We start from the raw sequence: 23,834 nt of genomic DNA on the forward strand, positions 1-23,834 counted from the left end.
AACAACTCATCATTGTACCCACACATTTTCAAGTATTCATCTATTACAAAGTCCAACTCTTGTATCAAATGTTTCTTGGATAACTTATGCATGGATGATTTTAGCTCAAGAAAATTTACCTCATGGTCTTCATCTTCAGAGTCAGTTCCAGCCATAAGACAAATGTTTGCTTCAATCTCATTACTTTCAGAGCCTTCTTCTTCTGATTTAGAGTCACTTCAAGCAGCCATCATTGCTTTCTTGAACTTTTTCTTCTCAAAGTTTTTGTTTTCTTTTTCCTTCTTCTCTTTCTTGGCTTCTTGCTCTAATCCAGGACAATCTTTGACCCTAAGACTGTTCTACCACACTTATAACAACCATCATTAGTTTTAAAAGATGAGTTTTTGGATTTCACCTTTTTGTTGCTTGAGCTCCCATTATATTTATGAGAAAAATATTTATGCAGTTATAACATATAAGTTATTTGTATTTACTCCCAAAACAATGTTGTTTTGGAATTGAAAGATTAAAAAATTATAATTATAAAGACTATAATAATCTTGAAATAAATTAAAATTATAAAAATACCATAATTTCCGTCCCAAAATGACGTCATATTGTGCATACTACAGATAACTTATCTGCAGTGACGGGAGAAAAAACAAACCTTTTGTTTATTTATGCAACTCTATGATAAGAATAGTAAAATCGAAAGAGAGAGAATCTGCTATGTGTTTGTTATTTTTATTATTTTTTGATTTGTTGAGTTGTTTAAGTAATGGGTAATTATTTTGTATATTTTGTTATTTGAATTTTAACTTTGCTAAATGATAGATCATAACTATTAGTAGAGTCTATCTAATATTAATGGATAGTTCTTTTTATGATTAACTTGTATTATTTATTTAAATCTTAAAGTATTTGAATAAAAATCATTAGATAAGAAGTAATATTTTGTGCACTTATTTATGTGCTTGAGGCAAAATTCTCTCAGTTGAACTCAAATCCCTTATTTTTTTTTTCTCGAAAATAGATGTATGTTATTTAGATGTTATGATCAAATTGCATGAGTTTCACATCGAAAATACAAGAGTCTGATGTAAGATTTAAATGGACTTTTGATTCTCAAGCACCTTTTAGGTTGAGGTGTTGGTATCAAAATCATTATCATTATTGAAGAACAATTATTAATTACCATTAAAATTATAAAAGATTAAAATCATGACGCATGACACCATCGAATTAAAATGCAGTTAATAACGCAACGGCGAAATATGGACGGCGTGTGTTACCTTGATGTAGCAGAACCCAACACCCCATTTGAGAGCGAGACTGAGAGAGTCAATAGCCAGTCAAAGACACATATACCCCAACACAGCACAACACCTCTCTTTAAAGCAAGCACACTCGCAAACACTCTCTATCATTCAATAAATAAATAAATAAATAAATAAAAATAAAACAGAAAATGAAAATGAAAATCCGTGCAACCTCGTGAAATCGCAAAACAGAAAAACGAAAATTGTTCCAAAAACTATTACTGCATCTTCCATGGCCGAGCAGCACCACAACAACTTGGAAGCTGTTCCACTGGAACGAAATGAAAAAGCTGAAGAGGAAGAAGAGTTGCAGTCACGAGTCACTAACTCACCGCATGCCACCGAGTTACGCATTTCCAGTCCTCACGATGAAGCGCAACCCAATTTAGAAACCCTAGTCGTTCCCTCTTCGCTTCCGCACGATCACCCTCCTCGTACGCTGCGTTTCAAATCTTCAATCACTGTCTTTCGCTTTTCAGTCTTCTTCTTTCGATTTTTTTGTTTGTTTGTTTGTTCAAGGTAGTGATTAATAGCTGTGGCTGATGCTGCAGATGTGCAGAGAAGCTTCATCACTCATAAGGGTAACGAAGCCGAAAGTAAGGTTAGAGCGTTTCTATATTTTTAATTTTGAGTCATACATTTCAAAGCACGTTTTCCTGTGTGGTTTTTTTTTTTTTTAATGTTCTGTTTGCAATCTCAGCCACTATTTATCTTATAATCGATACTGCAATTTTTCTCTGGTTAACATACGGGATTCTAGAAGTGGTTCTAACCCGTTTAAAGATTAATGCTTGTTGTTCTTATGAGTTGCTTAATCTACAAGTTTGCTGGATTTTTGTATCTCTGTTTTAGAATTTGGTGTTTGATGTGGATTTACAATTTGAAACTCATGGACTCGTTGAAAGTTATATGCTATCAAAATGAAGTGTAGGTATTCCACCTTTTTTCTTTCCCTTTTTTTATAAGCTATTAATTTCTTCTTTGTAGTCAAGTGCTTTGGGTAAAACTATTCCTTAGTGACTAAAAAGTCATGGTTTCGAATCTGATAGGTGACAGCCTCTTTGCAAATATGCAAGGGTAAAGTTGTATACAAGGATTGGCCTCACTCTTACCCTTGTTAGTCGGCGTTTAATGGGGAGTGGTTTTTATTAATTTCTTCTTTGCAGTTTTGAACTCTGGATGCTTAGGACTTGTTAGTGGGCCTTAAAAACATGAGTATTTAGTAGAGGCTTAGAAACTTGGGATTACATAAAACTTAAAAAGAAAATGAGAAGCAAAATTCAGGTTCTGATTATAGAATAATTCCAAAATAATCCAAAAATTCATTTAATAGAACCGCCATGAATCCAAAAGCAAAATCTAGGCTTGATATGGTATCAGAGCTTGCTTTCGTGAATAATTGGCTAGGAGTTTGGTCCATGCAGCCTCTATCTTCATAATTAATTTAAATTTCAGTACAACAAGGTGTGGTGGATCCATTATTTGTCCAAGGATCAAATCCAAAGAACCTTCCAATGAAGGGTCGTGTTACAGATTTGAACTATTCCTAGGCCTTCGCCTACAACTTAAGTTTCTTATTGGATAATTGGTCTTTAACTAGCCAAAAAGCTTGATTTTGCAGTTTGTATTTTCCATCTCAGTACACCCAAGTTGCATTAATGACGGATCCAGTCCATAATATTATTTTGGTATCTGTATGTTTCTATGAATAATACAAATAATCCAATGATGAATGGTGATTCAAAAGTGCAACTCACAAAAATATTTTTTCTTTTAAATTCATAGTAACATCTCCCAGGTGGAAACTCAAGTTTTATTAAACAATTAGTTCTTTAATTTCTTTCTCGATGAACCACGCCTAACATAACATGATGCAATATTTTTGGGTTCAAATTAAGTCTAAAAAAGTTGCATGTTCTGTGCATCCCACATATATTTAGTTTCTATAGCATTGAAGTACACCATTTTATGCTCAGGAGTCAATTGGGCCTCCCGACAAGGAAATTATTGTAAAAGACATAGTTGAGGCACCTCAAACACAGACAGAAAATCAACTTCAGGTGTCTGTGTGTACAACTCCGTGGTCTGAACTATCACCAACTTCTGCTACTCAATATTCATCGCCTGCTCCTAGTCCAACTGTACCAGAACAGAGACTGTCTCGTCCAAAGGTTAATAGTGTACATGTGCGGCAAGCAGACAAAAAAACTCGTGGTGGTAAAATCTTATCTTCTGTTTCTGTTGCAAGGGCTTCTGCATCTGATGGATACAAATGGCGCAAGTATGGTCAGAAGCAAGTGAAGAGTCCTACAGGTTCTAGAAGCTATTACAGGTGCACTCATTCTGATTGTTATGCTAAAAAGATTGAATGCTGTGACCATTCAGGTCATGTGAAAGATATTGTTTATAGAAGTCCACACAGTCATGATCCCCCGCATAAGACTTATTCCACTAGGGAAAGTAAGTTCATGCCTTCCAATGAACCTAGTGTAGAAAACACCGTTCCGGAGCAGCCTATCAGAATTCTAAATGATTCTGATGCTTCACTTTCTCCTAAAGAACCTCTACAGGAAGAACCTTGCCATGCTGATAAGAAACGACAAAACTCATCTAACGGTGAGAATGGTAGTGTTATTTTGAAGGAGGAGCATGTTAATGAGCCAGAGCTGAAAAGAAGGCAAGTTGCATATGAATTCATTTTCTTCATAGGAAATTTTTTTAGAGAATAAGCACTTTTTCTAATTGTAGCAGGATCTAATGGTTCAATGTTCTTTCCTTTAACTTGATAACTAGAACAAAGAAAGGTGATTTAACATGCTTGGATTCACCAGTAAAACCTGGAAAGAAACCAAAGTTCGTTGTACATGCAGCAGGAGATGTGGGGATATCAGGTGATGGATACCGATGGCGCAAGTATGGACAAAAAATGGTGAAGGGGAATCCTCATCCCAGGTGCATGGCTATATATTTCTGGTTTTCTTATGTTTTTTCTTTTCATGTTGTTTTTAATGTGGATTTCGTATTTTTTTGACTTGACAAATCAGTAGCTCTGGATGAAACTGTTAAAATTTTCGTTATTTAATAGTTGTCCAAATTTTTTTTAAAAATATATGAAATTATAGAATCTGAGAAACAGGTACAAGGTGTATTTTTTTGCTTGTAAGCAGTATGAAGATGCAAATATCTTTAATAATTTTCACGCTAATGCTTTTTCACTTTTGCAGACTTTTAAAAATAAAGCCCTTATTTATTCTTAATTCCTTTCTTCTTTTGCCTTTCTTCTATGGGGGTCATAGTTGCAGTACTGTGCTTTATAAATAAATTTCCTATTTGGTTTGGGTAGATACTTAACCTGACTGGTGACCATGATAGTTTTATTCTGTGGTGAGGATAAAGGCACTGGTATTTTTAGTGTCAAATTAATTAAAGATATTGTTTGCACAAAATTTTTCATTTATAACGTATGGCATTGTTTTGGTTGCTCGTGGAATGGAATGCTTTTGCTAGTTTGTGAATGTTTTGTTTTGTTTTTTTTTTTTTAAATCATGAATGTTTTGTTTTAAATCCAGGTTTTCCTGTCCTAATATTCAATGCTGGAAGTGTGTCACCATAAAAAAGGAACTAATTTGTACTTCTAGAGAATGTAGATGGACATCTATTTCCCAATAAATGTCCTTTCTGTCTCTTGCACATCTTTTAGTTACAAAGTAGTAACAAGTAGTGTTACATGGTGATAGAGATTGGACTAGATGATACAGAATTAAAAAGAACTATAGTATTCCACCGTAACTACCAGTATCAGTGTGATAGCAATAGGGGTATAAGTTGTTTACAATGAACAAAATAACATGGGCATTAGAGAGGACCTGAAGTCTCCCAGTCCAACCTCAAACACTCCTTTCTTGCCTCCTTCACTCTACTCGCCCTTTATATTTGTCACAACCAGGTTGAGTTTTCTCTCCCAACTACAGTAAGTCCTACTAGAAGTTAGTTATAAACAGTTACACTCACACCGATTTCCTTGATTCCTAGGGTCTTTGATCCTCTATGATTCCTCGTTGTGTACGCCTTCATGAACTCCCAAGAGTTTTCGAGTCTTAGAGATCCTGCCATTTAATAAGAATTTTCAGGAACTCCCAATCCTTAGATAGAACTGGTTGCAAGGACTAGTTTACAATGGTAGCAGAAATGGATTTCCTCAGTAGTGACTGTCAAGGAACTAACTCTCCCAAAAGTTTAAGTTGTTAGATGAAGGCACATGAATAATTTTTATATTATTTCTAACACGCCCTTCACAGAAGAGCTCATTGGACTTGAAGGGTAGATAATGCACAGATAGGGGTGTAAATGGACGAGACGGCCTATCAAGGATCTACAGCCTGGTCTAGTCTATTTAGAAAATAAATCAGGTTTAGGCTTTTAGAAAAACCCATTTAAAAATTAGGCCATTGGCTCACTCTAAAAAGCCTGGCCTAAAAGTCTAGCTGTCTGCTGTCTTTTTAATTTTTTTAATAAAATAAAATATATTAATGAAGGCTGCCAAGAGTAAAGAAAAAGCTCCTAAATATAACTATTTTATGTTTTGTTATGAACATTATTTAAGGATGCTTGTGATCTTGTTAAAAAAACTGTTTGAGGATTTTTATAATTTGGACTCTTGCTGGAAAGACAGTTTAATGAATGAGAAAGGTCATGTTAGGCTTTATAGGCCATGTTAGGCTTTTTTCGTTTTTTTATAATGAGTCAGGTCAGGCCTATAAACCAAGTCTTTAATAGGCTAATAGGGCAGTGTAGGCTTTAAATATTATACGTAGGCTTAGGCTATTAAGGCTAAAGCTTAGCCTAGCCCAGCTAGCCCATTTACACCTCTATGCACAAACTCCACCCACTTGTGCTAAGAAATTCTACAATTAAATATTTATTAGAAGAATAGGACGCAATAATCGAACTCTAGACCACTTGGTCACAGAGACTTTGATACCATGTCAATCAACCAACTCTCCCAAAAGCTTAAGCTCTTAAGTGAAGACACATGAATGGTTTTTATATTATCTCTAACAGTGACACATGAAACATAGGGTGGATGCAGCTAACAACCGGTAATTCTAGCTTGTATGCAACTTATCCAATCGTCTCCAAGATCTTATATGGTCCATAATACCATGGATTGTGTTTTTCATTTATTCTCTTGGCTAAATATTTTAATTTTGGGTTGAATTAGTTCTTTACACAAAGTCCCCGGGTTCATAAACAACATCCCTTTTTTTATTCAGCTTGCAACTTTGTTCTGTTCTGTGCGTGTATCAAATGATTCTTCAAATCATTAATCATTTAGTCCTTTTCAGCCACGAGGTTGGCAATTTCATCTACTACAGAAGGCCTAGCAACCCCTTTTAATATGGTATGTAGATCTCTCATCTCTACCATAAAGGGCCTTAAAGAGAGTCATTTTGGTAGATCTGTTGTAGTTGGTGTTATACTATTATTAAGCCTAGCGAAGCCATTTAGGCCACTATCTTGGTTGTCTAACAGTAAAGTGATACAAACCAACCACTAATTAACAGAGCTAAAAGGGAATTAACACAGGAATTGAGATCTGAATATTCAACCTTCTTATATGTAAGAGCAAGATTACAAACAGAGACACCTTAACAGAAACACTTGCAGGGAATAAGAAATTATAGTGACTCTAAGGAAATCAACAATGCAGAAAAGTAAGATAGTGTGGAACACATATGAGAGGTTCCACTCTCTCCCAATCCCAAAAGGGCCCAAGCAATTCCCAAAGATTCCAGATCCCCTCACTCTTCTCCTTCCTTGCTATTTAACCATCTCAACCTCCCTTCCCACGCCATTCTGTTGAAACTGATTTGCTGAGTCAGCAAAGGCTGGGCCCACATTATTTTAATCCTTCCTATACATACATGATCTTGGGCCAGATCGTATCAATACTCCCCCCCTTTAAACACCTTGTGCTCAAGGTGCAGATCAGCTCTTGAGAACTTTATTTCGGGATCCCATTGCTTGAATTGTAAAGACCCACATGTGCCCGAAGTATAATAATATCCGCGGGATCCCATGACTCCTCTGATCCACACCAATATAAAAGTTCAACTGTTAGCTCCAAAAGCAAACCAAGTCCACCACTATAATGAGAAAATTTTGAGAATGCAGCAATTGTAGCATCTCTTTGGTATTGTTTTCTAGGAGTAATGCCCACCACCTTCGGGTGATTCCCCTTGCTTGCCACAAAAGAAGACAACTGCTAAATGAAGAGAACATGTGTGACAATAGTTATATAATAAAGATGTCTACCTCCAGCTGGAAAATATCCATCAACCAAAACATCTCCTTCATGGACACTTCTTTTAGGCATTTTATCGAACACCTATGTCCATTACCTTGGACCCTATGCTATGAGAAACCCAATAACAAAATAAGTGCAGCAAAGTATTCATTACCACAGTATCTCTACTTGCCTTATTTATAAATAATGCACGAACCATCGCTTCTCTAATTTCAGAACTTGAGCACAAAATCAGAGATGAGGAAATGGATCCAAATCCGGTATTACAGGTCTGCTGAAATTTGCCGGTGTTTAATGTCATGTGAGACTCCTCTAAGGTGGTTATGTCACTCTTGCCCCAGTCGTTCAGATTGACATCATCGTTGGGTTCTGCACCGCTGACGATTGCTACTCCAAAGGAGCAAATGGCAGCGACTTCAGTAAAGTGAAAGAAAATGGTGAGTACCTCACACCACCATGGAATGAAGAAGGCAGAAATGCCCCACCTGAAATAGGCACCACATCACGCCCCACGTCGTTCCCTGCGGATATCCCCATTGCAAATTAATAAAATTAGGGATTGCAATTGGGCAAAAAAGTGGATCAATGGATCCATGACCCACTCCATACATAAAATAGGCATAAAGTAGTCATTCTTTTTGACTTGGGCTAAATCTTTAATTCTTGAATTAAAAATTTGGGCTGAGAATAGAACATGGCCCAACTCCTTATTTGCCCTAATCAGATCCTCCTTCAACCTCTTACACGTTCCTAGCCGCTTCTTTCTTCCATGGCTATGCAGTGCTGAACCCTCCAAACTCACAACCATGTTCGGAAGCTTAGGTAATGGTGGTGGGTGTTCCACCTCCTCAATTGGTTGTGGCTTTAACGGATCTTGCGCCTTCTTCATGGAAACATTCCCCTCATCTATGGCTTCCTCAACGTTCCCAATTTTTGTATCTCCTTTTTTCTTTCTTCGAACAGCAAGTGGGTTTTCCACTTCTTTGTGAACAACGTGGTCTATTTGTGATGCCAAGAGATCCCCATCGATTTTTGTGGCCTGTCTCACCTCCATGGTCTTCATCTTCTCCTTCTGAATTTTGATTTGTTCCTCATTCGCCACATGCTTGTTCTTGGCTGTCGTTGTTTCCTCCGAAAAGAAATTTCGTTGCACTTTTATCTCTAGTTTTGGAAGCGTTGGTACTGCTTCCTCCTCCTGCATTTCCATCATCTCTTTATCCTCAGAATTTTTGCACCTCCTCCTTGTACGTGACCGTCCTCTGTGAGATTGAGACTTTGTCTTCCGGAGAAGTTTATCAAGAAGTCTGAGTATCTCTTTATGGTTTTCTTCAACTTGCTTCTCCTTTTTCTTCCAATCTTCAAATCTATTTTCTAGTTGCCTCTCTTCCTTCCTCCAATCTTCAGATCTGTTTTCCATATCCTTTTTTTTTTCTTTCAAACATTCCGTTTCTGACTCTAAATTCACATGCTCTGCTCTGGCCTCATCATCCTCCAAGCAAACCTTAGGTTGAAATTCCTTGAAGAAGGCTTTTAAAAATTTCCACCAGCTAGCTTTTGGGTTATGCCAGATCCAGAATCGATACCAGATGCGAGCATTACTGGTGAACCGCTTCACAGCTTCCTTTTGCTTTTCGTTGTCTGAAATTCCGTATGCCTCAAAATACTGCTCAGCCTGGATTGACCATCCCCACGCATCTTCCTTGCTAGAAAATATAGGAATTCTTATTTTGCGAAATTGCTTTTCCATATTTATTTATTTATTTTTTCAAAGATCCCCAGATCAGAGAGCTCTGATACCAATTGATACAGACCAATCACTAATTAACAGAGCTAAAAGGGAATTAACACAAGAATTGAGATCTGAATATTCAACCTTCTTATATGTAAGAGCAAGATTACAAACAAAGACACCTTAACAGAAACACTTGCAGGGAATAAGAAATTACAGTGACTCTAAGGAAATCAACAATGCAGAAAAGTAAGATAGTGTGGAACACATATGAGAGGTTCCACTCTCTGCCAATCCCAAAAGGGCCAAAGCAATTCCCAAAGATTCCAGATCTCCTCACTCTTCTCCTTCCTTGCTATTTAACCATCTCAACCTCCCTTCCCACGCCATTCTGTTGAAACTGATTTGCTGAGTCAGCAAAGGCTGGGCCCACATTATTTTAATCCTTCCTATACATACATGATCTTGGGCCAGATCGTATCATAAAGCAACGTAATTATGTTTCAAGAGATCTACTAACAACCTCATTTTGGCCATTAGATTGAGGGTGATAAGCTGACCTGGATTTCAACTTTATTCGTGTTTGCTTGAATAATTCAGTTCATAAATGACTAAGGAAGACCCTCTATCACTGCCCGAAACTATTGAGGATGTAAACCCTTGTAGCTTGGTTGCTTCCTATGTAAAAGTCTGGCACTTGTTTGGTAGAATACTAGTGGCACAATGCAATGAAGTGAGCATAGATTGATGGTGTCAACTACAAGAGCTTTAGGTAAGCCTCCAAGAAATCCATTGATACATCTGACTAAACATGGATAGGAACAGGTAGGGGCTTCAACAATTGTGCTCGGGATAGGGCTTGATATTTATTTTTTGGCATGTGTCACAAGTTGTGATACGGCCCAACCTTGGAAGACCTACAAAAGGGATAAAAATAGGAAGGTTTGGGCCTCAAAGGCTGAAATGTGAGCTTCAAGTGCTAATTCACCATAATTACTTCCCCAAAATAACCCCCAACAGAATGGAGGGGTGGAGCATCAAGTGGTTATAGAGTTAGTTAAATAGGTGGAGGAAAAAGAATGAAGTATCAACTTGGAGAATCTGGATTGGGACCCCTTTTGGGAGAGAGTTGAGCCTCTCCAACTGCTTTACATTTATCTTCGTTATATTGTTACTTGTTTTCAGTCATTACTATTTCCACAAGCTTCTGTTATTTTTTCCTTTTTATGCAAAATAGATTCCATTTGCTGTAAATCTGTCATTTGATATATGAGATATCTGGTTGTTCTTGCCAAATAGATGTCACTCTGTTTTAATTTCTTGGTTTCTGCTAGAGGTCTTTATCAAGTTGCCACTTAATACTAGTTATCTTTCTGCATTCCTTCCTAATAGAGGAATCCACTGATCCTCTTGCAGGCATGAAAAAAGCCTGAGTGCCCCCTGATAGGAATCTAACAGTAAAACAAGGCAATTACTGAATAACTCCTGTGTATTAACTCAACTTCAACATACATCAAGAACCAAGTCTAATTACATCTTCGTAGTAATGCTACGGCTCATATTAGACGGGAAAATATGAAGGAAAATTAAAGGAAACAACAGCAACAATTAGCAATAGCAGGGTCCTTTGAGACGCCCTGAGAATCTCCCTCAAATGCCTCAGCATCAAAATGACCCATCCGGTGCCTAACACTCCAACCACACACGTATTTAATTCTCCTTTTGCACATCTCACGTAACAAACTCTTCTAACAGACATGCTGACTCAGTAGACTTAGCATTCTTATTGGGTTGCCACTTACTCGTATTACGGTCCCTAACATAAACCTTACCGAATTGGGCTTTGTGAAGTTGAGCCTTATCAATACTCCCCCTGAAAGAAAGCACCTTGTCCTTAAGGTGAAATTCATGGAATTGAGCTTGGATAACGTCAAAGTCTTCCCAAGAGTTCTCAAAGGGAGGAAGGTAATGCCACTGAATTAATACTTGCAATAATCCATTATGACTTCTGCGCCATTGTAACATTTTCTCCGGCACCACTTGCAATTCCCACTCCTCAGACAGCCCAGAGGATAAAGGTTGAGCATTGGCAATGGGACGCTCTGCTTTCTTGAGCAAGGACACATGAAAAAACGAGTAAATTTTACTAGTAGCTGGAAGAACCAACTTGTAAGCAGTGTCACCAATCCTCGCCAACACTTCAAATGGTCCATAGTAGTGGGGACTTAGTTTTTCATTGACTTTAGAAGCCAAAGATTTCAACCCTAAACAAAATTTTCCCCCTCAAACTGCATATACTTCCCCTTTTTATCTGCCTGCGACTTCATGTGGTCCTGAGCTTTGCGTAAATTCACCCTTAATTCCTCCAAAATTGCTTCTCGGTCAACCAGGAGCTAAGAAACAACATCTACTGTTGGGAAACTATTACCAACCCGCAATAGACTAGGAGGATCTACATCATACAACGCCTTAAATGGGGTCATCCCTGTGGAGTCCTTATAAGTGGTATTTACCAATATTCCGCCCAATGCAGCCACTTAGGCCAAGTACGGGGTTTGGGGCTACATAAACAACGTAAATAGGTTTCAAGACTCCTATTCACCACTTCTGTTTGCCCGTTTGATTGCGGATGATATGCAGTTGTGAAAAGAAGTTTAGTTCCAACGCATTTAAAAAGTTCAGACCATAAATGACTTTGAAACACCTTGTCTCTATCTGGAACAATGGTAATTGGGAAATCATGCAACCTCACCACCTCCCTTACAAAAAATTCAGCGACTTCTTTGGCATAATAAGGATGAGCCAAAAGCATGAAATGAGCATATTTGATGAGGCGATCGACCACTACAAAGATAGTATCAACACCACGAGCCCTCGGTAACCCGCCAATGAAATCCATGGAAACATCTATCCATACCTGAGAAGGTATTGGCAATGGTTGAAGCAAACTCGCGGGAGATAAATTTTGAATTTTACTCTGCTCACAAACAGCGCAATCTATCATATATTGCTGTATTGTTTTCTGCATTCCCTCCAAAAGACAACCCCAACCATTCGCCTGTACGTTCTAGAGAAACCAAAATGTCCTCTAATAAACGAATCGTGGAATTCAGACAGAATAGATGGGATAAATCTGGAATTTTTGGACAGAACTAACCTATTTCTGTAATATAGACGACCTCCTTGCAAATGGAACCCTGCATGAAACTCTGGATCTTCCAACAAGTTCTAAATTATGCATAGAAGCCTCGGATCTGCCTGCACTTCACGGTCAATCTCCTCTAACTGAGGCAACTGTACTTTAGAAAACAGATGGAACTCTTACTACGAGACAGAGCGTCAGGGACAACGTTTTCTCTTCAGGCTGATAATGGATCTCAAAATCGTACCCCATTAACTTAGAGACCCATTTCTGCTGATCCTCACCTAACACCCTTTGTTCCAACAAATATTTGAGGCTCTTTTGATCCATTTTAACTACAAAATTCCGCCCCAACAGATACGGTCTCCGCTTCTGGACAGCAAATACAGTGGCCATTAGTTCTTTCTCATAAACTGATTTCCCCATAGCACGTTGCGAAAACCCCCGACTGATAAATGCTAAGGGTCTGCCCTCTTGCATTAATATAGCCCCAATGCCTTTACCAGAATCATCAGTTACCACCACAAATGTCTTGGAGAAATCTAGTAAAGCTAAAACAGGGACAATACTCATTAATCCTTTCAACTGAACAAATGCAGCCGCCGCTTCGTCTCCCCATTTAAAAGCATCCTTTTTTAATAAATCTATTAGAGGGCATGCTATCTTACCATAATCTTTGACAATCTTTTTATAATATCCCGTTAATCCGAGAAACCCCTCAGTCCCTTGACGTCCTTTGGGACTGGCCATTCCTCCATAGCTTTGAGCTTTAAAGGATCAGCCATTACTCCTTCTTCAGTAAATATATGCCCCAGATACTCCACTTGCTTCTGTCCGAAAACACACTTCTTTTTATTCGCAAACAGTTTGTGACTTCGCAGAATTTCAAATATTTTCCTCAAATGGTACACATGTCTAGCAATTCCCTTGCAATATACCAATATGTCATCGAAGAAAACTAAAGCAAATTTTCTAAGATGCGGTTTCTGTACGTCATTCATAAGGGCTAGGAATATTGAAGGGGCGTTAGTAAGACCAAGTGGTATCACTAAATATTCATAATGTCCCTCACGGGCTCTAAAGGCAGTTTTGGGGATATCTTCCTCTTTCATTAGAATTTGATTAAATCCCAATTTAAGGTCCAACTTGCTAAACATCCTTGACCCCTCCCCCCCACTTCGTCCAATAATTCATCTACTATTGGAAGGGGAAATTTATCAGGAACTGTGATTTTATTTAAGGCTCTATAATCAACATAAACTCTCCTGCTGCCATCCTTTTTTTACCAATATAGTAGGGCTTGAATACAAGCTCACACTAGGTTTAATCATACCATCACTCACCATTCCGCAACCAAGTTTTGAATCTCGGATTTTTTCTACTTGTAAGGTTTGTTGTTGGGCACCTGACTACCCAGCTTCAAGATGATGGCGTGATCTTGACTTCTCTTTGGGGGAAATCCCTTGGCTGCAGCAAAAATATCTTCAGACTCTGCTAACAGATCATCAAGCTCCTTCCATTCCTCCTGGAAATTCTGAGAAGGCCAGGAATCCTCTCTCTTCACGTAGTAACCTTGTCCATCCTGCAACAATGCTTTGGCCATCGATTTAAGTGACGAAATGGTCCTGGAGAGCGTCGAATCCCCTTTAATGGTTGCTTTATGCCCATCAAGAACATACTTGAAGGTCATTTCTTTGAAATTTGCCTTAATTTCACCCAACTCTTTTAGCCAATCTAACCCCAACACCACATCCACGCCACCTAAATCGAACAAAAACAGATCTTGAATAATGGTGCTATTTTGAATCCCAATAACAACTCTCCTACAAACTCCCTAGCACGCCACTTTATGCCCGTTCCCTATCTCAACGTGGTATGTAGGAGTCACCTCCGCCTTCAACCTCAATCTGTCTACAAACCCATGTTTAACGAAATTGTTCGACGTCCCACAATCAATGAGCACCGTCACTTTCTCATCACCAATCTCCCTCCAAACTTGCATGGACTGACTCGATGAGATACCCATCAGACTCTGCAACGATAGCTGAAGAGCCAATTCCTCATCTTTCTTTAGCTGGTCAGCAATGGCCAGCTCGGCTTCCTCCACAGCCTTGGGATCTTCACCGTCTTTGTCATCGACAATGAGGTGGTGAATTTGTCGCGCCACACATTTGTGTTTGGGTCCCCACTTATCATCGCACTTAAAGCACAACCCTATATGCCTTCACTCTTGTGTCTCTGCAGCGGTAAGTCGTCGGAATTTATTCCCGGAGGCCTCCGTTGCGCTACTCCCTACGGCGCTTCCCTGCGATGGCTCTCCTTGCGTCGCACTCATTTGGGACGTTTTGGGGTGTTCAGAAGTTGCCCCATTCGTCGCTGCATGCCCTAGCCTGCTGTTAGAGGGTCTCCAATACGAAACGCTCTTTGGGCCCATGTTGGTTTTTTGAGGCCCACTATTAATTTTAGGCCCAAAGAAACCAACTCCTTCTTCAGCCCAAGTAGCATTCTTGAGATCAATCTTTTGGGCCAATTTCTTCATAGAAGCCAATCGCAGCCTAGGGTTCATAAGCATTTCTTCTCTAATACTAGCTTTCAACCCACTCAATCAAGCCCCTTTCAGTATTTCATCATTAGCATACCTGATCGTCCTCACTTCTGCCTCAAATTCACTACGAAAGTCAGCTACAGAACCAGATTGATTCAACGCATAAAGAGGACCATACGGATTATCAAGCATCTTTGGTTGGAAGCAGCTTGAAATTTCTCGTCTAAAAACCTCCCAAGTGAAGGTGGCATTGTTGAGCTCCCACCATTGGTACCACGTGAGAGCTTTACCTTCCAGAACTAGCAATACTGTTGTGACTTTCTCATCATCTCCAATCTCATTCACCTAAAAGTACCTTTCCACCCGTGAGAGCTCTCAACCAGACGTACGCATTTTGCCATGAGAACGTTGGGATTTCAAGCTTCCTGCACCTCGGTTCCCCATAATTTTCCCCTCCACGATTTCCATTCAAACCTGATAAATCGCTTCCCCTTCTTCCCCTCCCTCCAAGGTTATGTCCGTCCCTAAATTCTTCAGATCGGAGCTATTGGATACCAGCCCCAAGCTCCCTCAACTGCCTGATGATCTCTGCTTGATTAACATCGCTCGCATCCATCCGTCTGATAAGCTCTTCCTGTCCCAACTCAGTTTGATGTAGGCTCTCTTCCGTCCTTCAATGGTTCTCGTCCACATCATAACCCACCTCCCAGGCAGAGCTTTGATACCAATTTGATAGGAATCTAAGAGTAAAACAAGGCAATTAGTGAATAACTCCTCTATATTAACTCAACTTCAACATACATGAAGAACCAAGTCTAGTTACATCTTCATAGTAATGCTACGACTCATATTAGACAGGAAAATATAAAGCAAATTAAAGGAAACAACATCAACAATTAGCAATAGCAGGGTCCTTTGAGACGCCCTGAGAATCTCCCTCAAATTCCCCAGCATCAAAATGACCCATCCGGTGCCTAACACTCCAACCACGCACGTATTTAATCCTCCTCTTGCACATTTCACATAACAAACTCTTCTAACAGACATGCTAACTCAGCAAACTCAACATTCTTATTGGGCTGCCAACAAAATAGTCCTCGGTTTAAATCAACATGTAATTCTCCATATCCATAAATTGTACACTCGAAATGGAAGAAAAGCACTTATGTTGTGACAAGGGGTCAACAACTTCATTCTCATTTTTGGGCTTTTAGAGAAACTCAAAGTTATATTCAATTAGCTTGGAGGTTTACTTGTGTTGTTCCTCTCACCATAGCCTCTGTTCATTGAGGAATTTGAGACTCTATTGGTCTATCTTCACTATGAAATGTCTTCCATAATGTCTTCATTTATGTACAACAATACTATTGCCATCAAGTCCTTCTCATAGGCTGACTTAGTTTGAGCCGTTTCAGATAATGCTTGACGGAGGAATACAATAGGCCTATAATAGGAACCAAGTATGAATTGAACTAAAAATAGAAACAGAAACATGTATGTTGTATATATTTCTTTAATGTTTGTAGGATATCAGTATCTGTATGGGAAATTACAAGCTGTATGGAAATGAAAATGCAAGAAAACAAGAAAATGAAAGAAATAGATATTCTAGAGCTTTCAAAAGGCTCTAGTCTCTACCAAACTTCTCTCTACTATTTTGGATACCCTCTAGCTCCTCCTTTCTCTCCCTTTATCCCTCTCACCAGTAATAAACTCTCTTTCACCTGTAACAACCTTTCCCGACAATATTCCCAATCAGTCAACTTGAATCTATTTTGGGAATTTGATCCCTACACCTCCTAGCATTCATCCTAGTGATGGGTGGGTTCCTATCAATATGGCCCCTCGAAAGATACACCTTATCCCTAAGGTGAGGGTCAAACGGCGACAATCTTTCCTAGATCCCATTCACGAAATGTAAGGGCCAACTTATATCTAAAACATAATGATTTTCACCTTCTAGTTCTAGCACAAACAGCTTGTAACGCACCAATAACAACACTCTTTTGAGCCAGATCGAAAATAGAATGAAAGGTTCAGCAAAATAGGCTCAACTACATCATGCAGTGAAGATTCGAGAATCAATGGTAAGCATGATATTGTCGTTGATTGTGAAGATTCATCAGAATCATCCTGAAGAGCAAATATAACACCCAAGGCTTGAGTTGTATACTTCAGAATATGAATAGACAAGATCTGTCCTAATTCTCTCAATCGTGAATGGCGAACAGTTGAAGACTCTTTTTATACTGGCCGAGATCTAACCTCAACCATTTTCTCCAAAAACAAACCAAGTCTGCCACTATAATAAACAGCTGGAGCTTCTCTCTGGTATTTTTGGGTTGATCCAATTTTTTCAGAAGTAGACAGCTATTTTGACCTCTTTTGGCCACTCTATTAAATGGAGCCTGCTATGTCTCCAACGAGAGTAATTCACCTCTTATTTTTTTATAGTTCCCCATTTGAAACTAAACTCTTGCCCGTCTCAAGTTTACCAACATATTTCACAGAATGCTTGAAATTTAGTTAGAAGATTCCGCAATGGTTCCTGCTGACCAGAGTAGGCTATACCATGACAACTTCTAACTTGCAGCATGGACTCATAAAGGACAGAAGCATGATTTTGTTCAAAAGCCTCATTTTCAACTTTCGCCCAACTCTGAGAAAAACAGTAAGAATAAAAGTTGCTTGCAGTTTGTCGTCCTCTATATGATTGTCTACCTGGCTATCTCTAACGTTATCTGCATCACCTTTTCAATGGAATCTGGCTAAGGACAAGTATCATATGTTCTAAAAACAGAACAGACAGTACCATGTGCTGAGGAAATGGATGGAATGTTCTGCATTGGCCATCTACTACTTTGTTTTGATATATCCTTCGTGATTGTATCCCTTTCATCAGTAGCCAAGAATGCATATAAATTGTTGGTGACTTGTGGCTGTTTCTCTTCTTGACTTATTATTTTTCTTCTTTTTCTTCAATCTTTTCTTGCTTTTTATTTGAGTTCATTGACCGCCAACTGCAACTAGTTTGAGATAAAGGTGTTGTTGATATTACTCATCACCTTGGCAGCTGAAATCAGATGGTCTTAATATTCCAATTGTGATTGCCTGAAACTGCATTTCCTCCTATTTATGAACAAATGTCCTTCCTTCAACAATTAGAATACCATTCTTAAATGGAGGATATGGTCTTGATATGGGACTGGTGACTTTTGTTGTAGACATGTCATCAAAATATACAGCACAAACTTCCTTAAAAAGGTCTCAACACCCCATTCATAAGAGAATAGAATGTTGAAGGGGCACTGGACAAGCCAAAAAGGCATGACAAGAAACTGGCAATGTCCCACATGAGTCCTAAAAGCAATCTTGGGTATGTTAACATCCTTCATTCTGACCTGGTGATACCCATTTCAGGTCCATCTTGGAGAATACAATAGACCCACCCAATTCATGAAGCAACTCGTCGATTGCTGGAAGTATAGATTTATTTGGTACTGTGAATTGAAAGCCCTATAGTGTACACAAAACCTCCACCCATCTTGCTTCGAACGAAAATAACCGGACTAACAGGGGCTGATGCTCAGTGTAACGCCTGGCAACTTGCAAGGATCAACGACTGTTAGAGCCGTCAAAACGGGCCAGCCTGGCCCGTTAGGCCTTAGCCCGCATGGGCCAAAAAATCATATAACTCTACGGGTTAGGGCCAGTCCGCGGGCCAAAAAACTTTTTTTTTCTTTAGATTATAGCTGCTATAAATTAACATAGACTTGTCAATTAAATATTCCATAACATAATGTAATTTATATATTCAATTCAAATAATTACCTGAATTGCTTAATAGCTAATATAAACTTCCTACTATGCTCAAATGGGTATAAACCAAATCATCCAGATTCCATGAAAGGAATTAGAAATACATGATTGCAGTAACTTCAACAATTAAACTCAGAACAAGAAAATAAATTGTCATTGCATACCAAATTCAGAAACAGAAAAGTTAAAACTTAAAAGGTATAGACCATTCAAAAGGAAAATAACATTGTTCAAAAAGATTCTACTTAGCAGAAATTGGCTAATCCACAAAATGCAGCACTCTGAAATGTGATCTTCTTGAGTTCCCTCCAAGATTCTCTTCTTTCTTCGTGCCTTACTTGCAAACAGATACTACTCTCTCTTTTTTAAAACTAAAACTTCTTATAAAAAAGAACTCCTAATCACTAACTAAAAACAGAATTCCAAAAGCTCCAAATGGCATAACACAACACAGACATGACTCATGAGTATTCTGAAATGTAACATTTAAATGAAAGTAGCATGATGGACTAATCACCCAGCAATTGCAGCCACAATAAGACAACCAAAAATTCCAACAATACCATCTCCATGCCCTTTGACTTTCCTAGCAGCTGCAATTGCCACAGCCTTTTTCTTAAAAACTTGATAAAAGTAGTAGTAAATTCCCTAACAGCATTGAAAAATAAACATTTAGATGGCAACCCAATAACCCAATGAAAAAAAAAGAAAAAACACATCATAAGTTAAGCCTTAAATATTGCATCTTATAATAAATGAATAATCAGAAAAAACTAACATGGGGTGTAGTTAAAAATTAAAAATCGATGACCCGAGAAGTAGCAGTTCCAAGAAGAGAAGGCTTGAGGCCACTGTATAATCCACCCCAGCCTTCACTTCCATTAACCTGATAAAGGGTCATAAATATAATTAAAAAAATATATTATAAACACAACAAAACCAAAAAAAGAGAGCAAAATTTGCACCCTGAAAGATCTGAAGAAGAGTACCAGGAGCAGGAACAATACTAGGACTTAGCTTGTTCCTCTTGAGATTTATCTCAGTTTGTTGGCGTGCGTTTACTTGAAAATAACAATGGAATTGGTTATATAGACAAGGGAGAAGAAAGGTAGAGAGATAGAGAGAAAGATTGGGTACCGTTTGAAGAGGATAAGTTATGATTTGAGCAATAATACCGCCACTTGCACCTGCACCAACTCATTTGGCTTCAAATTAGAATCGACGGAAAGTGGAAGAAGCGATAACAATGAAAAAGAGAGAGAAGATACCGTGACAGAAGAAGAAATTAGAGCGTTAGTGAAGAAGAAAACCAGAAAAATTGGGATTTAGGGTTTAGAAAAAAAAGCATCGGGCTGGCCCATAGGGTTATTGGGTTAACCCAAAAGAGATTAGGGTTGGCGGGGCTAGGGTAAAAAATAACCCCATCAAATGTGGGCTAAAAAAAGATGGGGCTGAAAAATGGGGTTGAAGGGCTGGCCCGTTTTGACAGGTCTAACGACTGTCCCCACACACTAACACGAGACTTTTCAGCGTGCTTTGTCCTCACTCGCACACTTTCTGAAAATTCCCAGGAGGTCACCCATCTCAGAATTGCCCAAGTCAAGCACGTTTAACTATGGAGTTCTTCCGTTCCGGACTACCGAAAAGTAAATGCATCTTGTTAGTATAGGTAGTACCAATTAATTTTTATAAGCTATTCCCAACTGTACCGTCCCATACCAGCACAGTCTCTGGAATCCCTCTCTTTCGGGTGTTGATTCGATTCATTCATGTACCCCCGTCGCTGGAAGCCTGCCAGGAGCCACTCCTTGTCCATGCCCTTTCGCACCGGCGATCACTCCTCGCCCTCGTTAGCACCCGGAATGTTACATGCTCACCGGCTTCTGCCTGGTTCGTCCTCGAACCACACCGTACTGGAAGAGAGGCCCTGCTCTGATACCACTTGTAACACCTGACAACTTGCAAGGATCAACGACTGTCCCCACACACTAACACGAGACTTTTCAGCGTGCTTTGACCTCACTTGCACACTTTCCGGGAAAATTTCCCAGGAGGTCACCCATCCCAGAATTGCCCTAAGTCAAGCACGCTTAATTATGGAGTTCTTCCGTTCCGGGCTACCGAAAAGTAGATGCATCTTGTTAGTATAGGTAGTACCAATTAATTCTTATAAGCTATTCCCAACTATACAGTTCCATACCAGCACAGTCTCTGGAATCCTTCTCTTTCGGGTGTTGATTCGATTCGATTCATTCATGTACCCCCATCGCTGAAAGCCTGCCAGGAGCCGCTCTTTGGCCATGCCTTTTTGCACTGGCGATAACTCCCTGCCCTTGTTAGCGCCCGGGATGTTACACTCAGCTTAGTTATGCCTGCAATCAACATTTCTGCCACAATCTTTTCTATCTCACTTTTTTGATAATAGGAGAATGTTGGTCCTTCTTTTAAGGAAATTGCATGGTCATGTCTTCTCAGTGGTGGTAACCTGTATGACTCCTGGAACAACTTCTGTAATTTGTGCAATACCTCCTCCAATTCAGCCCAAGAAGGTTGCACCTCTTGTTTTTTGTGTGCCAGCACCTTGTGCTCAATATAGTGGCCTTCACCCTCGTACTGTAGAGCTTTAAATATTAGCTTTCAAGGATGCTGAAGTTTGGATGCTGAGGGATCTCCCTTGAGAGCTACTTCTCGTTTAGCTATTTCCATCTTCAAAGCGAAATCCAAAAGTTTGCCTTAATTTCCCCTAGCCTTTAAGCCAGCCCAGTCCCAAAGCTACATCAGTAGTTCAAACAGGAAACAATGTTGTTGCTTCGGGATACCTAGCACAGTTGTAGTCACCCCCTTACAGACTCCTGGTCTAGTAATTTTGTATCCATCTCCAACTTCCACAAAATGTTGAGGTGTTTCTGTCACCATCAGTTGCAGCTCCCTTGCTACTGCCTTAGCTATAAAAAAAATTGTTGGAGGCCCCACAGTCTATGAGATAAACTAATTTCTTCCCTGCTATTTCCCCCCCTAAGGTTTGGCTGGATGTCATTCCCTTCATGCTGTGGATAGACAATTGCTAGCCGACGGATCTTCTGCCAAATTTTCTTCCCTTTGATCTCCTTCCTCATCCTCCTCAGTTTCTACCACCAACACTTGGAGCTGTTTGAATTTGCACAGATGATCTGGGACCCTCCTTTGGGTGCAACATGTGATAATAGAACTTAGAAGCATCTTATTTGTAGTTTGTGGATGCACTTTTTGCAAGGCTTCTATGCTAGAAATCAGCTAGTGTTGGCAACTTGGACATGTATTTGTTTTTATTGTTGAAAACCACTTGGACACAAAACATATAAATTTCTTTCACACGCTTAGGTTGTATTTCCATCATTTATGGTTGGAAAAATAAGTGGTTGATTTTAATTAATAATAATAATAAGTGGTTGATCCCTTCCAAAACAGAGGATTATAAAGTTGTATTATTGGTGGTATAATGCTTTCGTTCTGTGCTTTGCTTGGAAGAGCTGCATCCTATGAGAAAAGGATAGGGGACAGATGTCTAAGTGATGAACCAGCGATTCTCTTGAAAATTTTGAAGCAGTTTGAAAGCCCCTTTTTGTCTTTATATGAAATATTGCCTTCCCTTATTGATTTCTTTAATTTGATTATTGAAATCTATTCCTGTTGTGCTTATCAATGTGGCTTGAATTTTCAGAAACTACTACAGATGCACTTCTGCTGGATGTGCAGTCCGAAAGCACATTGAGACTGCTGTGGATAACTCAAATACTGTCATCATAACATACAAGGGAGTACATGACCATGACATGCCTGTGCCCAAGAAACGACATGGCCCGCCAAGTGCTCCGCTCATAGCTGCTGCAGCACCTGCTTCAATGAGCAATTTGCAGTTTAAGAAAACAGACTCCCCGCAAAAGCGAAAAACTTCTACCCAATGGTCGGTGGACACACAAGGAGAATTAACTGGGGAAACCTTGGACCTTGGCGGTGAGAAAGCAATGGAGTCAGCTCAGACTCTTCTTAGCATAGGTTTTGAAATTAAACCTTGCTGAATACATCTTTCAGAACTCATGCAGTTTGTATCTATATAAATTAATTGGCAGGTCTCATGTAATTTTAGTGGCGTCCCATGTTTAACTTTTCTTCTCTCTTGATATTTTTTTCCCACCTAGTTTTAGTGGAACAGTTCATGCATATTTGCTGGTACAAACGTTGAGCTTGTCTGAAGCAGTTTCCTTAATGGAGCGAATATAGAATTGATTTGTTTCCTTTTATTCTCATGTGCGGCCATCATCTGTCTCGAAGAATTAGAATTAGAGTGAATTTGAATGATGTTGGTCAAGTTGATGGATGAAAAGAGGTTTATGTTCAAAATCAAAATATTTGGTGATGCAAATTTTATTTGAAGAAGTTTAAATGGGCATTGACATGGACCAAGTTTGGCCTGTATTTGCATTTGGAATTCCAACTGCATTTAGCAATTTGTCATGTCAAGTTTGATGTTGTTGGAAATAATATTGTATTTTATTATTATTCTAGAATGTTATTTTAGTCTTGGTTATTTGGTCATTTAATCTTTTTAAATAAAAGACTATTGTATAGTTTTATACACGATTGAATACAATATACATGTTTACTTTTAATTTGGTACTAGAGCTTGTGTTTTGGAAAACCTCGCTTCTGCATAAAAATCTTTTTCTTGTCGTGTAACATACTAGTAACCTTTTTTTAGCCCTAACCCTTAATTAGTCACCAAATACTTATCCTTAGCCTTGAATAGTTAGAAATTAGCCTCCGTTTGTTGTAGAATCGCCGCTCATTACTGTTCACGGTCATCGAAGAACTTTTCTGGTGATGATTTCAACAGGAACACCTCACCTCAGACTCTCCTCCCTCCGGGGACCTGTTATGTGGAAGACCCATCACTGGCGGCCAGCTCATGCGCCGCCTCTCACTGGCGCGTGTGCACTGTTTCGGCGTCCTTTTCC

General features: G+C 39.1%; 1 protein-coding gene across 1 annotated transcript; it reads left to right on the top strand.

Annotated features, from left to right (window-relative positions):
* Nucleotides 1-1,423: 1,423 nt before the first annotated feature.
* LOC133290554 (probable WRKY transcription factor 32) lies at nucleotides 1,424-23,114 on the top strand. Its single transcript, XM_061488649.1, has 5 exons — nucleotides 1,424-1,732; nucleotides 1,850-1,899; nucleotides 3,275-3,975; nucleotides 4,092-4,250; nucleotides 22,541-23,114. Exons 1-5 carry the CDS (start codon nucleotides 1,531-1,533, stop codon nucleotides 22,896-22,898), a joined length of 1,470 nt encoding a protein of 489 aa, XP_061344633.1. The 5' UTR covers nucleotides 1,424-1,530; the 3' UTR covers nucleotides 22,899-23,114.
* Nucleotides 23,115-23,834: the final 720 nt, after the last annotated feature.

The sequence above is a fragment of the Gastrolobium bilobum genome, unplaced genomic scaffold (genome assembly GCF_033153095.1).
Source record: "Gastrolobium bilobum isolate Gb01-03AN ecotype WA unplaced genomic scaffold, APGP_CSIRO_Gbil_v1 utg10711, whole genome shotgun sequence".
Taxonomy (NCBI): domain Eukaryota; kingdom Viridiplantae; phylum Streptophyta; class Magnoliopsida; order Fabales; family Fabaceae; genus Gastrolobium; species Gastrolobium bilobum.